An 18,144-nucleotide genomic window follows, 5' to 3' on the forward strand; every position below is an offset into this window, starting at 1 on the left:
TATAATCTGTGTGGACTTGTTTATGTTGACAAAACCAAGGGATCAGATAATAAAAGAATATCAGGTCATCGATTTCAAATAAATAATTGTGGTCGGAAGCTTTTATACAAACATTTTAATTTACCTGATTATTTTATTTTATCTTTGAAAGTCAGAATTATCGAAAAGATTTATCACCACACAAATAGTTTGTCTCTGAGTACACTTGTCGGTAGACAACTAGAAGAATTGTGGATTAGAAAACTAGGGACGGTCTTTCCCTATGAATGTAATGACAATGTCGATAGTGTTTGAAGTAATTAAAACTAATTGTAAGTCCATACACTAATTGACGACGGATATTTCTGTTATTTCCCAATCATGCCAAAAAGCACACGGCGGATGTGACGGGTAGGCAGGGGATTTTCACTTCTCCATGGCATTTGTTCCCACCTCTGTTGTTTCAAAATGGAGAAGCCTTTGTCGACCTTGGTAACGTCTATGTTTCATTGCACAGGTTCAGTTTAGGTCTATGTTCATTGGATGGTTTACTTGATGACTTTCTTGCGAACGTCTTACAAAACTTAAGTTTCCCAAAGTTAATTTTTTACAAACTTGTTGCTGCGAACAACAAAATAGCGTGTTTGTTTCTTGCAATGTTCCATTATATATTTTAAGTTTCTGTAAGCTTAAGCTTATAACAGTAGTTGTATTGTTGGCCGCAACATCGCAGCTAGCAGCAATAATTTGCAATAACTCTTTCTTTCTGCTTACAATTTTGTTTGCTGAAATCTGCAAACATCTTTACAAGGAATACCAAAACTAACAATACTTAAAAACCCCGGTCATAATAACATACAACTTGTACATAAAAAAGTGAATACTTTTATTTTATGTAAATACTTTACTTAAAAATTACTTAACTTTTGTCCCTTTGCATGGTTACTTTGGTACTTTGATTTCATGGCTTCAAATATATCCGTTTTCGTTCCTTATCGCTGGAAAACAAAATTAACGATTCTTTGATTTCGTGTCGTAATATGGACTGCCTTATTTAAAACATTTTCCTGTTGGTTATCGATTAAAAGTTTGATTCAGTAACTGTCGTATAGCAACCACTATACATACGATAATAATAACAGCTAAAAATGCTAACCGAAATTTCAGGATTATTATTTATTCTTCATACTCTGTATCCATTGTTTCTAATTGCCATATTTCGTTATAAATCTACTGTCGTTATTTGCCTTGTACATAACAGCCAGAATAATTTGACCCAACAAAATCAAAAGCTTGCAGCACATTTATCAAACAACAAAATTATCTAAGTTTTGCAGTCATCTCTTTAGAAAGCCTAAAGAGATAACGAAAAACAAGAAATGTGACCGTGGAAAAGCAGGTTTTAATTCTCTAAGCTCAGTTTAGCCGAGTTTTCTTTAACAATGATTGAAATTTAACTTTATTTCGTTCTTATTTTGTTTTTATAAAAAATCAAACTTTGACATTTAACAGAAGAATGTGATAAGGTAAAATCAAAACGGGAAATCACAAAACAAAAATAAATGAATGTTTGAAATTGTCTAAAATATGATATATATTAGGTCTCTGTCATCGCGAAAAACAAATTTTGCACCTGTTGTCTCAGTTGCATTGGCTCTCCCAGTTGTCGGTAGATCCAATAGTGTGTGTTTCTACTCATATAAATTTTATTTTTATAATCCTTAGATGTATTGAATTTATGTCGATTTATTTTTAACAGAATGGATAATGGAGAATAATTCCGAATAACTATTTAAATGGTATAAATATGAATTAGAATGATATATTAATTATCATAATTATACATGTACCTTTAAATATTAGTTACTCTATATTCCTAATAGTATATATATATTTATGTCCTATTAGACATAGCTCTGGAGGCTAAAACCATGCATCTTTAGGTCAGCCTTTTTTGAATTTTTCTTTGTTTGGAGTTCAATCTATTTTGGATGGATATTCAATCGGAACACGCTCGCCCTTTTCCGTAACCGCTAAAACGATATTTGTTGTTACAGAAATGACTGAGTAGTTATGTCATTGCCCTCAAAATGACTCGAAGTCGCGATCTGCAGCAGTAGCTGTAATAAGCCAGCACGACTTGGTGTTGTGATTTGCAGGATAATTGAACAGTCATCTCCATGGAATGTTGCCATGGAAACCAGCTCATGTACATATATAAAAAAAATGCTGTTTTTTTTTTCAAACAAGGGACTTATCTTCTATCTGTATATACTATTTTTTTTATTTTCTAACTACAATATTGTCAAGTTAACATATCCTTAAGGGCACAACCTATATTCTAAAAAGTTTACGCACAGTGCACAAATGGCCATAGCATTAGCTCTTGAAGACAGACTTTGGTTCAAAAGAGCTTAAAATAATTCCAACAAAAAATCCAGTATAAAATTGTGAAGGATATGGAGATAACAAACATGTATTCAATATAAAATTCGATAAAGCAATTCAAAATAGGAGCAGAGCTTGTCTTGATATTTTTAATGAAGAGATTATCAATACTATCAAGGATTCGAGGGTCCTCTACTAGTGTTTGTTAAAACTAAAAACAAATGCACTACTACTACTTACGACTCTCTGCTCCACTGATGACCTAGACACGCCTTTTGAACTTTGATTTACTATAACTAATGATAGTAAACTATAGCTGACTATAGTTGACTACAGATTACTTTTGTATTTTTTGTTTGTTTCCCATCAGACAATCGTACTGACACGTTTGATTTCTGACTCTTTTTGAACGTGTACTATGAACAAATAATTGGGGAATATATTTTTATTATATTGGGGATGACTCGCTTGGCTTGTGATATTCCTTGGTGACAGCTCTACTGACGTAGATTCTGGGTCTATCTGTCGTGGCTGTAAATCCAAAGGAAAAATAAGATTATAAAAATTTACAACTTTATTGTTCAAGGCGTTGCATGTAAGTGATATTTACAAACATCAGTCACCAGTTACGAACAAAATTTGAAATGTTTTAATTTCATAAAGATGTTTCTCAAACTAAAGTCTGGAGAGGGGTCAACAATAGATGTAACAATATACATGCACCTCTAAAGTTCATAACTTTAAAATGATTCTTAACAATATAAACTTTTAATCATATGAAATTAGTAATATTTGAATAATAGAAGCTACACAAACTTACAATTTATGATAAAGATAAACTTATTAAAAAATATAAATTCTGTGACTTGAAATAAAGCTCAAATTTACAAAATACAATAATGGAATTAAATATCAGGAATAAAAAAGACACAAAAACATAATTGTACAATTCATGTTTTTATACTAGACCTAAGAATAAAATGATAGTAATGATAGTAATCATTTTTACATATTGCTAGCTAGTTAAGTTTTTTTCCCGATATGAATACATAAAGCATACAATGTGCACATGTATATGCTATGAAAGAAGGATATGGAGATAACGAACAGCATTCAACCTCAACGTCCATTAAACAATATACAAAATAAGAGCAGAGCAAACACGGACCTCCGAAACATAAGAGGTGGGATCAGGTGCCATTGAGGAGTGAGCATCCCCTGCCGACCGGTCACACCCGCCGTGTGCTCCTTGTCATGATCAGGAAATAACGGAAAAATCCGTCGTCAATTCAGTGTATAATGGACTTACAATTGGCATGAAAAACTTCAGTCAGTATTTGACTCAATGATAAATTGTATTTGCTGACAAGGTCATTGTATCGACCATAGAATTTTCGAAATTATGTCTTTAAACGAGACTGTTGATATTCTTGTTTAATCAACTTGCTTGTCAATAATTTACCTCGTTTAAGAAATTGTTCATACGTAGAGCACGCACAAACATTTTTCACTATGACTGAGACATATGTTAAATATGGTAAGATTTTTGTACCATATGCCCAACAGAACTTTCACTGTTAACAACCATCGCGAATATATACAACATTTCAACTCGTTGGATAAAGCCAATATCAAATCACACAATATAGATATCCTCTATTTATGATTTGTACAGATACATTTATGAACTAGTGTTAGAACAGCTGATCAGTAGCATTGGATTAAATACAATATAGACATTAACATAGCTTATTTTTTGGGAAATTTATTATTATGACTTATATTAGCTCCAAGTCAATGGATGGCGAATGAAGTAACAAAATATTGATGATACATAGATACAATGTCGATTTGGTCCGTTAAATTTAAAAATTCGATCGAAAAGGTGGATGAATGAACTCCGTTAAAGTAGAGACTTCCAATGCATATTTAAACCATTTAATCGCAAATGATACTACATTTTATATTTTAAAATTTTCTTTGTATAGTGTTTGAAAGTTAGTGCAAAATTTGAATATTAAAGCTGAATACGACTCGTAAATAGGCATACGCCATTTTCGATATCATTATCTGCGATACATCAACACCAGGGTATACTCTTCAGATTCGTCACACCAGACTGCTTTATTGTTACGGGTATCGGCATGGAATGGCGACCCGTGTTCGTGCTGGTTAGCTATTTTGAACTCCAAAAAGCAAATAAACCGGCACAGTCAAGCCAGGATTTCTCCCAATGTATAAATCCAAAATAAGATTATGATGTGGAAGAAGTGCACATTGAAAAATAATAACCTTGTCGGACGTCATGGCACTAAGCACCGACAGCGCAGGACTATCATATAATGTCGTTTTTATTTAATAATTATTTGGGAAATAATGAACTTATCAAGCTAAGTTTTTCATCATTATTTTTCTACTTTTGTTGCTTTATGTTCCTTATAAATTCTGTAGCCCTAATCCTAATTTATAAGTTATTATACAGAACAGAACAAAACCTATTATTTCTTATTAAGAGTGCAGAACAGACAAGTATGAGATTATTACATTAACGGGGAAAAGATAATCCAGTGAATAGCAAAACAGTTAGTAAATGACATAAATTATTTCAACAACAGTAGTCTCAATTTCAAGAAATACACCAATATACATGTGCAAAGGAATGTGACTACTATAACATCATTTATAAATTTGCCGAATATCCCCAATTCAAACAATACTGCAAACATTGTACTTTTCTTGTTAACACCAATAATATATTTACAGAATTTAAGGTGTATTCTATCATAGAAGAGATTTTAAAAGCAACGTTTTGAAGTTTAGGAATCATGTAGTATTTATATTACTTACACCCCACACTTCTGCATTATACAAAAGAATTGGTTTAATGGTGGAGTTAAATACATGTATACTGATTTTTAAGTAGTTTTCAAATTAATAAAATCATAAATTCATCAACTGCATTTTATAGAGCTCTTTAGAGAGTCTCGTTTGTATATCTTCAGCTGATGTGGATAAAATAACAATGTCATCTGCATACATTAAACAGTTAACAGTTTGTGTCTGAAATGATACTTCATCAATACCTGAATCTAAATATGCTGAAAAATAATTGATGAATATTTCAATGAAGGACGGGCTTAACTATTACTTTGAAGGACCCCTATAGCTGTTGGAAATTTATCTTATAGGAATCTTCAAATTTTCAAACATGCTTGACTATTTCATACATTTATATGTAAAGCTATATTTTCTTCAAATTATTTTATAAACTTCTTGATCTTTTTTTTTTACATCAGTTCAGCTTAGAGGTACAATGCAACCCTTTTTTTAAGATTTCTCTTTTTCTTCTTTTACTAGTGCTTCTGAAATTCCATTTTTTGCTTGTACTAATGCTTTGTCTACTTTTCATTTTTTGTTTTCAAATTGTCCATTTTTGTTTCGATTTTTTCGTTCGTTTCCCGCACTTCCGTTCTCAAGTTTCCAATTTCTGTTTGAAGTGCATTTTGCATATTTACCATTGACCTTTGCATGTTTGTTTGAAAATTCGACAGTAACGCTTCCAAATTAGTGGTTGTTAGAATAGGACTTTGATCTGCTGTAGCAACAGAAGGAGAGCACGGCTTCAATCTATGAGGGAGTTTAAAAGAATCTAAAATTCTAGTCATTGGTGTCACGAGACAGGATCCCTTTGTGTTCGAACCAATAGCCATCCCGAGACAACTCAGTGTCTTATCAGGGTTAATACAAAACACAAAGGCTCCAGAATCACCGGCTTTAAAAAATGAACCATGAGGTAAGCTTTGGATTTCAATTTGATTGTACATTGTAGCAAAACCCTTCTCATCTGGCAAATGTAATGTTTCGTTTAAAAAGCGGATGTGCACTCTTTCAAAGTAAAAATTTCCAATTGTGAATCTTGTTTCACTTCCATATTTTATGACGCTGTTTAATCTTCCTGGGATTCTACTTCTTTGTAGAACATCTGACGATCTACTTTTTCCAGTCTCAGGATCTGGCAAACTAACAACCTCCCCTGTAAATGTTGGTGGCTTACTTGGTTCAAAACCTGAAATTAAATTTTAAAAAAAGTTTTTTTTATAGCAATACAAGTATTCAAGTATTTTTATAATATATAGGCAAACTGAAAGAAATGTTTGTCTCCTCCCTAATATGGATGAAAACTTGCATGATTCTATAAATCACAGATGATTAACGGCAAAGAAATCCTTTTAATGCAATTAATTTAAACAAAGAAACACATACTAAATGGCATAACAGAAAACAAAAAAAAATCGACGTCGATGAGATATCGTCAAATGAAGATAATATTGATATCAAAGAAAACTTTATTAGTTACAATGTAATAGAGTTGTAAAAACAGTTTTAATGAGGTAGTCTTAGTCATAACAAAGTATTTTACTATACATGCCAAAACTTTGCAAGAATATGCTCGAGGACATAAGATATGGATGCTAATATTTCTTTTGGAAAAATTTAAACCAAATAATTTTAACAAAATCAACTGCATTAGAACTTAGGACTTTTCAACTTTGTATACAACTATTCCCCACGAAAAAAAATCTCCAGCTGCAGCCTGTTTGATATGCTTCTTCAATGAAAAGGGAACTCGTGAATTGACTAATCAGGTCATTGGTCATTGCAAAATATTTTGTTAAAAGCACATGTACACTAATGTTGTTAATAAAACGATGTTTGAGTTTCTGATTTAAAAAGTTTTTGGAGAAAGCTTTTCTAAAAGTCTAATGCAATTCCCATGGTTGCCCCGTAATTAGGAGACCCACTTTTCGTAAAAACGGTAAAAAAAAACTTGTCCAAAATTTTATACGTTAAAATAAAAAAAAGTATATGTGGAAATTTTGGTGAGACGCAAATTTAGCGATATGTCCTGAAAAACTGGTAAGTAATTTTAAGCGACATGATATTTTAGCGATTTTAAAATGCACGTTAAAGAAGTTATAACAAATAAAATGCAATTAATTTTTAGCGATATATAGCGAACTGGGCACCCTCGTTAATAATGCTAAAATAAAATCCTCGCTAAAAATTCGAGTTAAACGACACTTGCCTTTGCCTTCGACATTTTGACGTATTGACAATTAACAATGGTTTATGCTAATCCTACGACGATATGATATATTGCGGTGATTCAAATATTTTACTTTGAATTAAAGACATGAATGGTAATCTAACACCCAAGCTATATGATAAACGTCATGACTTTAATTTTTAAGGAGGCTGGTGGGTCAACAAATAAACCACAAATTAACTACCAGATTCAACTTATTTTTTTTTTTGATACGGTATGTTTAACTGTCAACTTTCATTCAGCAAAGAAAAAATTCATACATTTTTCCTTTAACATGCATACGACGTCACCTGACGTCAGAGTCTTAGACGCGCCGAATGTCACGTGCGGTTTGACGAGTCCGATCTAAATAAAAAAGGGACAAGAAAACATTGCTGTAACCATCAATTGTCGCCCGGGAAATATATAAAGTAAATAATGGAAATAAGTCTTGATCATCAAACCGCTTAGATATGTGTGAAAAGGCATGCGTCTAATTGATGGAGACGATAGTGGGGAATATTTTGAAAACTCATAGTCGGATAAAAATCAAACAAAAACTATACCATTTTAATCTTGATCAATTCCTCAAGTAAATGTGGCTGCATAAAATATAAATTAAAGTTAGACACATACATCACCTATATTCAAAATTAATGTATTTTAAATTTCAATTTTAGAATAGAAAACAAGAACTGTGCGAAGTACGCTTTTATGCGAGAAGTAAAATTCGATGTTCTAGAAAAAAGGACCTTCCATAGTAAATGAAAAGCAACTTTATATATTAAATATGAAAAACATGTATATTTTTAAAGATTCATTTTATGGAAGTAAATATATTATGTATCTCCTAATTTAATTTTTAAGAAAAGAACATTCTGATTAACAATTTTTTTTCAATATTTTGGAAACCTTTAATTCTGAATAACTACTCCCGCCCAAATCCCCATACACGAACACTTAAACTTATAGCCTATGTATAGAGCAGCCCGGTCCTCCGGGTTACAAAAAGTATCTGCGCTCGCACTAACGGTTGTTCCGTCAACATATTATGGAGCTCTTCTTTTAAAGAAAATCGAAATAGTCTGGAAATGGCTGCCACCCCCTACCCCCTCCAGCCTCTTAAAATCGTCAACTTCCCTTACTTATGAGGCAGCAAGATACACTCATCACCCACATACGGAGTGTATATCTGATTCTCTCAGTTGTACCGTTACGGGAGAGTATGCTGTACGTATGAAAGATTTCTTAAACGAGGTAAATTATTGACAAACATGTCACGGTAACAAGAATACCAACTGTCTCGTTCAAAGTCATAATTTTGTAAATAATTTTCGTATGTTCTAAGGGTGAAACAATAACCTTGTCAGCAAATACAGTTTATCTTAAGTCAAACGATGACTGGTGTTTTTCTTACCAATTGTTACACGTCGGCCATTATATCACACTTAATTTTCGACAGATTTTTTTTCTAGAATCTTCCCTATCAATACAATGAGTGCTAGGCGGGTTTGACCTTTCTGAGATCAATCATAATATCACTTTCGTTCCTGTTTTCCAATGCAATTCATACTTTACAACAATCGGATTCTCTTAATTTAAATCCTTGGTAAAGATCAATCTTGTGTAAATTTCTGTACATGTATATGAAAAATTCTTTCATATTTTTAAGACAAAGTAATGTCAAGTAGATTGATACGTTTTTTTTACACAAGTCATTGTGAAATTAAATTATATATATATATATATATAATACATGGTTACTGAAATATGAGCTATATTTGGGCGAGGGTAAGAAAACGTGATAGAGGGCGAGGCTTGCCGAGCCCTCTTACGTATTCGACTCGAGCCCAAATATCACTTATATTTCAAAACAGTTATCATGTATTTTGTTTATCCTGCCCAAAATTTTACATTTTAGCGTCCAAAACAAATTAAGCACACATCTGCAGTTGAAACTATGACGCCATGGCGTAAACATTGCAGTAAACGTGACGTCACAATGCTTTTAGAACGTCGGAATTTATACTCCAGGCTTTATTAGGTCAGTGACCGGATAAAGCTTTGGTTTATAAGGTTACCTTTATTAGGTCAATGGAAGGGTAGTGTCATGATAAATGTATATACTCAAGCAACTCTCAATTTGCCTTGACGATTGATCAAGGGATTCATTGTGTGTTGTCGATTATTCTGATTGACAGCTCAGTTATGTACATGTAATACCGAGCTCGACGTTTACTTTCTAGGTGCAATATTTAATTTGCTATCTGCATTCGGTGTTCGCTTTTGATCGATCTGGGATGCACTCTTTTTCGCTCAGTACCAGCCCTATAACTGGCGTAGTTTTTCGTTAGGTTGTGTTTCAATCTTACCTGCTAGATAAAGTTGATCAGCTAGGGCCACGGGAAATCCAATTTTGTTCACAGATTGGTCAAGTTCTATCAATGCAGCGTCTACTGAAATGTCATTATTTGATGTAGGAAAACATTTTTTCACAATATTACCACAAACTTGAAAATGATGTTCATGTTTATCGAAAAACTCTACATTCAAGTCTGTATTTCTGCTGAGTACATCGTTTTCTATCTCAGAATAAGGCTTAAACAATTCAGCTGTTGAGAATACCACATGAGCACACGTTATTAAACCAACAGAGCCATTTGGCAAATCAACAAATCCCCCAATACTTCCATGTCCAGGAGTGTTTATTCCTCTGGCACGACGTATATGCCCTCCAAAGTCTATAGATTTACCACTTCCCAAGGAACAGTAGCCCTCCTGTACATCTACTTCAAAACCATTGATTTGTTTAGGAAACTCTCGTTCTCCAAAAGGAATGAATCCTTTATGTAAACACAAAAGACTAAAGCAGTGTTTTTCGACAATGACATGTTTTCCTTTGGAATATCCTGATGATTTATAAGGAGATGCCGATATCACAGTGAGGTTGGAATGCTTCTTGAAAAGTTTTCTTGCGTCATTTTCTGCTATGACAGGCAGATTGGTTGATGATAAAGAAGCAGAAGAGGAGTTGAAGACAGTATGAGCTTCATCTGATGGTTGTGTATAGTTATACAATACCAGATTGACCCCCATGACCTTTTCCGGAATTCCGTCTTTCATTTCTATGCTACCTTTGTATAACATCATGATCACAAGCCTACTTTCCTTGCTGCATTCACAACAGAACGATAGTCTGATTGCATTTTGTTGAAGTCTTGGACATTCTCTTAGAATTATGTATAATGCTGGTGTCAGGAAAGTGTCCATAACAGAAGAAATTCTATTCTTGTCTTTAAACAGTTTACACAAATGAAAATCAAAATCAAGCAGGTACGACCTCACAATTTCTAAAATCAATATGTGGTTTTGATTTTCAATAGCGCATTCCAGCAATCGATCAATAATTGATGAAAGGTCTCTTGGTTTAAATTCTAACATTTCTTTTGTTGCGTATGCAGAGAATAGGATAGATAAAACGAGACGACATTTTGGAGACTGTGTCTTTCTGAAGACTTTGTTAAAGTCTGTAATCCATTTAAGAAAATCCCAGACACTGGATTGAGAGAATGGCTTAAAACTTTTACTTTGCTTTTCAGCCTTACTGAAATAAAGACCTGAACAGTCGAGGTAACCTACTCTCTCAATGATGTCCTTAAAATCATTGTTTTCCATGTGATCACGTTGAATTGAGGAAAGATTAAAGGTTTCAATATTCAGAAAACTAATTAGTCTTTGGATTCGAAATTCATAGTTCTCGCTTTCTTTGAGCTGTTCCAGTTTTTTATCAAAAGTTTTCTCTGTCCAACAGGAAGTTCTCTCTACAATTAAATGAATAAATGGACATCAATACCATTAATAAACAACATAGACAGGGTCACGTGAATTTGATTTAAGCAAGATTGTTTAAATTTAATTTATTTCACTACTGAATTGATGCTGGTTGTGTGTTGGGTGTAGGCAAAAATCCCCTATCTATTGTAATTTTTTCAATTTTCCCAATTTCACGAAATCTGAAGCCAGATTGAAAAATAAAGATAAATATTAATTTGATCTTATGACATATCTCTTTTTTTAAAAAAAAGTCTTGAAAAAAAAGCTTTAAAATAATAATAAGATATTCAGGCATTTAAAAAAAGTCCCTTGTACCAATTCTATTGCGGTCAAATTTCTGCTTGGATATATGATGTGTTTGTCGTGAATTACACCAACAAAAGACCACTTATGGATTTGGATTTACTGCTAATTACATTTTGAATGTAATACAAAAATGTATAACATCATAGGACCTGAATATTTTTTGTTTAAATTGACTTTCTACATGCAACTTGATATACAGTGATTAAAATAATCATTTATTTTTATTTTTTTTTTATTTATCTAATTTTTATTTTAAAGCTTTGAAATTCACAGTGACTGTAAAAGATAATGAAAAACTGACAGATTTTAATACTTTCTGGCAATTGATTGTTATATTTGAATCAATTTACTTCATTTTTAATATCATCATTATTTTTTTATGCCCCCGTAACGAAGTCTCGGGGATATATAGTTTTTGTCGTGTCTGTCTTTCTGTCTGTCTCTCTGTCTGTCTCTCCGTTTGTCTGTTTATCCGCACAAACTTTAACCTTGTCATTAACTTTGGATTTGGTGGAGCTTGGACTTTCATATTTCATATGTATATTCCTTGTGACAAGACTTTTCTTAGGGTACCACCAAATTTACCTTTTGACCTTGGAGTTTGACCCACTTTTAAATGAAAATTTTAAACTTTTTCTTTGGCCATATCTTTTGAAATGTAGATACCAGGACATTTATACTTAACATATCTAATGTTTGTTGAAAGACCTTTTATCGGATACCAACAACCTTGACCCTTTGACCTTGACCTTGTAGATTTCCGTACTTGTGAAAAAAAAACTATAACCTTGGCCATAACTTTTGAACGATAAGTAATAGGACTTCATACTTCAAAAAAATTTTCCTTGTGTGAAGTCCCTTCGTTTGTGTACCACCAAATTTGACCTTTTGACCTTGACCTTGGAGTTTGACCCACATTTACGTGAAAATTTTAAACTTTTACTTTGGCCATATCTTTCGAACAGTAGATTCCAGGACATTTATACTTCACATATATAATGTTTGATGAAAGTTCTTTCATTGGATACCAACAACCTTGACCCTTTGACCTTGACCTTGTAGATTTCCGTACTTGTGAAAAAACTATAACCTTGGTCATAACTTTTGAACGATAAGTAATAGGACTTTCATACTTCATAAATATTATCCTTGTGAGAAGTCCCTTCGTTGGTGTACCACCAAATTTGACCTTTTGACCTTGACCTTGGAGTTTGACCCACATTTACGTGAAAATTTTAAACTTTTACTTTGGCCATATCTTTCGAACAGTAGATACCAGGACATTTATACTTCACATATCTAATGTTTGATGAAAGACCTTTCATTGGATACCAACAACCTTGACCCTATGACCTCGACCTTGTAAATTTCCGGACTTGTGAAAAAACTTTAACCTTTGCCATAACTTTTGAACGGTAAGTAATAGGGCTTTCATACTTCATATAAGTAATCCATGTGAGAAGACCCTTTGTTGGTTACCAAAAACTTAGATCCTCTGACCTTGAACTTTGAGATTGATCTACTTTAAAAAAGAAAACCTTGACCATATTTTTTAAAGAGTTAGGACTAGTACTTTCATACTTTACACATTTGATTCTTTTTACAAGACCTTTCATTTGATAACAAGAACGTTGACCTTGACTTTGGAGTTTGACCTACTTTAAAAAACTAGAAATATGTCCATAGGACATGAATGCCCCGCCGAGGATATATCAGTAAAGCAACATGAAAATTAGTATGTGTTTAAAATTTGATCAGAATAACCAGAATAGTGATGCAGCTGAATTGCTTGTTTGGTAAATATAGGTCAGATTCAGCATCCGAAGCAAGTCTGGTAGTGTCCATCCAAAGATGCATCATCCATATAAGTTTGGTTCAGGTAGGGCTTATAGATACTTGGGAATGAAAATATAGGTCAGATCCAGCATCCGAAGCAAGTCAGGTATTGTCCATCCCTAGCAATATCTCACGTTCTGTCACTATCTGTGACGCTTGGCGTGGTCCTACTGCTCACGTCCTGACACGGTACTTTCCCGCTCAGAGACGATTTGATACGGACGCATGAGAGTAAACGCCATTTGACACGAGTGTTAACGCTTTGTTGCGGACGATCACGCTATATTACGAGTATTAAGCTTGCATACATAACGGTAAAATTGAACGTGTTTCTTTCCCCGATTGAAAAAAAATGTTTGAGTTTTGGAAAAATATTTTTAAAGATGACTATAAGGAAAGACGGGGAGATCCTATATTCATTTGAACCTGAACCCGTTCGATCAGAGGCAACATCGGTGAAAAAATACAAAGATAAGAAAACGTACTGCTGCTTTTGCTCTACTTTGACAGCAATAATATATGACCATAGTAACACAACAAACACCACGTTCATGTCGTTGTCATCAACCTCAACTTTTGCCATTATTATTGATTGTATTGTATGTTTTGTTTACCTTTTAATAGATAAAATATAATGGACTCAGTTTAGCCAGAATTTTATATATCTTTCGGGGTACAATTGTAGCTCAAAGCGTGTTCTATCTTGATACTGATCGTGAAAGACATTGCAATGAACGTGTTATTCTATCGTACATTAGCGCAAGAGTGCGCGATGAACGTATTATATCGCAAGAGTACGTATTAAAACGTAGAGGATCGTTTCAAATCGAAAACTCAGATCGTGAAATTCGTGACAGATCTAGATTGTTTTTTGACTAAATCTTGATAATCCTATTGGAACGTAATTCATCTTATCCGAACGTTTGTCAGATCGTCAGAGATCGCATCACATGCAATTTATCCATCGTGGCCATAACGTATAAAAGCGTAACGAAACGTGTGAAAACGCACCTATACGCATCTCTTCGTATCTTGGCTTAAAATTCAATAAAAACTCTGCGATCAACTACGATTGATCTATCGTGACGTGCGTAACTGACCGCACGACAGTGGGAACGTAGCATTATACTGATAAAAATGTTAAATGTAAATAATTCAAGGTATCCGGGAAATAGCTACCAAAGCAGGGTTTACATATATGACTAACGCTCTAGTATTAGTATTTTCATAGTTATTTTAAAAAAGCTATTCATATTTTACTGCGAATATTTATGCCTCCGTAAACGAAGTTTCGGGTCATATAGTTTTTGTCGTGTCTGTCTGTCTGCCTCTCTGTCTGTTTGTCCGCAAAAACTTTGACCTTGTCCGTAACTTTTGATATAGTTGAGCTGTGACTTTCATATTTCACATGTGTATTTCTTGTGACAAGACCTTTCTTTGGGTACCACCAAATTTGACCTTTTGACCTTGACCTTGGAATTTGACCCACTTTTTGGCCATTACTTTTTAACAATAGATACCAGGACATTTATAATTCATATATATATATTCTTTTTGGCAAGTATTTTTACTGGATACCACCAACCTTGACCTTTTACCTTGGCCTTGGAGATATACGTACTACTGAAAAAACTTTAACCTTGACAATAACTTTTGAACGGTAATGACTAGAGCTTTCACACTTTAAATATGTAATCTCTGTAAAAAGACGCTTCATTGGATACCAAGAGCTTTGACCTTTTGACCTTGACGTTTAACTTTCTTTCAAAAAATAAGCCTTGACCATATTTTTCAAAGTGTAAGAGCTATTGCTTTCATACTTATAATATTTTATCCTTGTGACAAGACTTTTCATTTGATATTGAGAACTTTGACCGTTTGACCTTGACCTAAGAGTTTGACCTACTTTTAAAAAATCTTAACCCTTGCCATAACTTTTGAACGGTAAGGACTAGAGTTTCCATTCTTCACATATGCATTCTTTGTAGCAAGAGCATTCATTGGATACCAATAACCTTGACCTTTTGATCTTGACTTCATACTTCACATGTATAATTCTTGTGACAAGACCTTTCATTCAATACCAATAACCTTGACATTCTGACCTTGATCTTGGCGTTTTCATACTATATTTTTTTAACCTTTGCCATAAATTTTGAATGGTTAGGGCTAGGGCTTCCATACGTAAACATGTGATCCTTGTGGAAATACCTTTTCATTGAATACCAATAACCCTGACCTTATCACTTTGATCTTGAAGATTTATGTACTTATGAAAAAACTTTAGCCTGGCCATATCTTGGGCACAGATGGTGATAGGGCTTTCATGTTTTACAATTGTTTTTTCAGTTAGTAGACCCTACTTTTGGTTCCAGAATATTAACTTTGCATCTAAGAAAACTTTAATCTTCACTATGGTGCCATACGGGGGCATTAGTGTTTCATAAACACGGCTTGTTTTATATAGGAAAAATCAGTACATAATAAAACTTTGTAATTGATTTATACTTAAATGCCAAATTCTGTCTTAAACAAAAGGTGGGAACATACATAGGAGGCACTATATCTGTATAAAATGAAAGTTTATTAAAACTTGTATAATACCTGAACACTGTTTATGGTCAGGAATTAGGTTAACCATTTTTTTCTAAGAATATACTTGAACTTGATCTATCCAAAGAATTGTGGTTGGAGATTAAAGTATACCTGTAGATTACAAGTAATATCTGTATACGGTATAAGTTACCAGTAATTCTACATATAGAAGTTTCAAACGTTTATTTTTTCTACCAGTGACAATGAACTAACAAAGCTGACTTTGGGTGAAGGGCACACCATCAGGGATGGGGTAATTGAAAAAAGTAATTGTAATTGACTGTAATTAATTACATTTTTTGAAGTAATTGGATGTAATTTGTAATTGAACATTTTTTCAATTACTTGTAATTGTAATTTAATTAATTACACTGAAAAAATACCATGTAATTTCAATTACTTTTTCAATTACATTCAATTACTTTATATAATACACATTCATGATACATTGTCACCACGAGCTCCCCGTTATACTGTCTTTTATTTTATTGAAAAACAAATCCTCAGTCCTTCAATTATACAGAAGACAGATTATTTTATAATTATAATGTAGTTTCTTTCTAATCATTATTTGAAACTTGAACTTTTTTGTTTTGTTTTATGTTTATTTAAATTTGCACCACAATTCTTAGGTCTATTCAGCTATGAAACACACATAACTTATTATATTTCAATCTCTGTTGTTTGATCAACAATAATAAGAATGTCTGTGTCAAGAAAAGAAAATGAATTTGTGTGTCATTAATGAAGTTCTCTCTTATTGGTATTAAGAGATAATTGCCCTACAGAGCACAGCTGTAAATTGCAATCAAAACATTTAAATCAACCCCTCTTAAGACATATTCTTTACATGATTATGATGACAAAGCCAATGCATGGGGATAATTATTTCAATTAAAAATTCTCCCTAGTTTGAGAAAAGAAAAACTTTCAATTTGATAATTATTTTAACATCTAAACAGAATTTTTTGAATGAATTTTGTATCTGAAAAAGATTTATTTTGTACAAGTATTATATGAATATGAAATAAAATATTTTGTACAAGTATTATATAAATATGAAGTAAAAATATTCAACATAAGTAGCAATTTAGGATGTTAAGGTTACCTTTGAAAGAAATATTTAATGTGAGGGGGTTATTTATAATAGTTGCAACTTAATTTACTCTATTAAAGAAAACCCTGTTAATCAGATATCATAACCCAAGCAATTTATGTACATGTAGGTTTTGTGTGGAGGCAATTGCTTCAAACTTATCTTGAATAGTTCTTTACTGTCATGTAAATAAAAGTCGTGATTTAAACCACAAAGATACACTATGCCTACTAGCATATTATTTGTATTGTTTGTACAGAGACAGCGCTTATAGACAAGTGAATGATCCTGTATATTCATATGATTATAAAAAAATTCAAAAATTGAAAATGTAATTTGTAATTTAATTAATTACTTTTGTAAAGTAATTGTAATTTAATTAATTTCATGTCTTAGGAAGCCTGTAATTTAATTGTAATTTAATTGAAGAAAAAGTCAAAGTAATTGTAATTTAATTAATTACTTTTTAAAGTAATTGAACCCATCCCTGCACACCATACATATATATTACAAGTAGTATCTGTATACGGTATAAGCTTCCGGTATTTCTACATAAAGAAGTTTCAAACTTTTACTTTTTCTACCAGTGACATTGAACTAACAAAGCTGACTTTGGGTGAAGGTCACACAACACATACATCTTCTTGTCTGCTTTCAGTGTTTCTCTATTAAAGTTATGAAACTGGCTTGATTGTGTAGACATACTACAGTGGCTGGAACGTTATTGTTGACAACTTACACGAACGATCACGTTACACGAACGATTCCGCACGATTAACGCACGATTAAACCTGTTACACGAACGATCTTTCACGTTCACAATTCTACATGTTACACGATCTTGCACGATTGTTAACGCAAACGCACGTTTCTTCACTCAAAATAGTTCAAAATATTTAGGAATTAATATTTTCAAAACGAAATAAATCTTAATACTGATTTGAGATTTCAAAGAATTGTTAATATTATTTCATAGACTTTGAAAAAAAAACGGAAAATGATATTTCTGTAATTAAATATATGC

At 32.7% G+C, this 18,144-nt stretch overlaps 1 protein-coding gene across 1 annotated transcript in view; it reads right to left on the bottom strand.

The window, feature by feature from the left end:
• Window positions 1–2,779: 2,779 nt before the first annotated feature.
• Window positions 2,780–18,144, bottom strand: part of LOC134248599 (uncharacterized) — a 48,878-nt gene continuing 33,513 nt past the window's right edge. The window contains exons 5-6 of the mRNA XM_062731013.1: window positions 9,826–11,274; window positions 2,780–2,898 (exon numbers count right to left, since the gene is read on the bottom strand). Coding sequence (XP_062586997.1) covers window positions 2,816–2,898; window positions 9,826–11,274 — 1,532 coding nt within the window. The 3' untranslated portion in view covers window positions 2,780–2,815. The remainder of the gene's footprint in view (window positions 2,899–9,825; window positions 11,275–18,144) is intronic.

Source organism: Saccostrea cucullata, unplaced genomic scaffold, assembly GCF_032062105.1.
Source record: "Saccostrea cucullata isolate Sc308-1 unplaced genomic scaffold, CSIRO_AGI_Scuc_v1 ctg3466, whole genome shotgun sequence".
Lineage (NCBI taxonomy): Eukaryota > Metazoa > Mollusca > Bivalvia > Ostreida > Ostreidae > Saccostrea > Saccostrea cuccullata.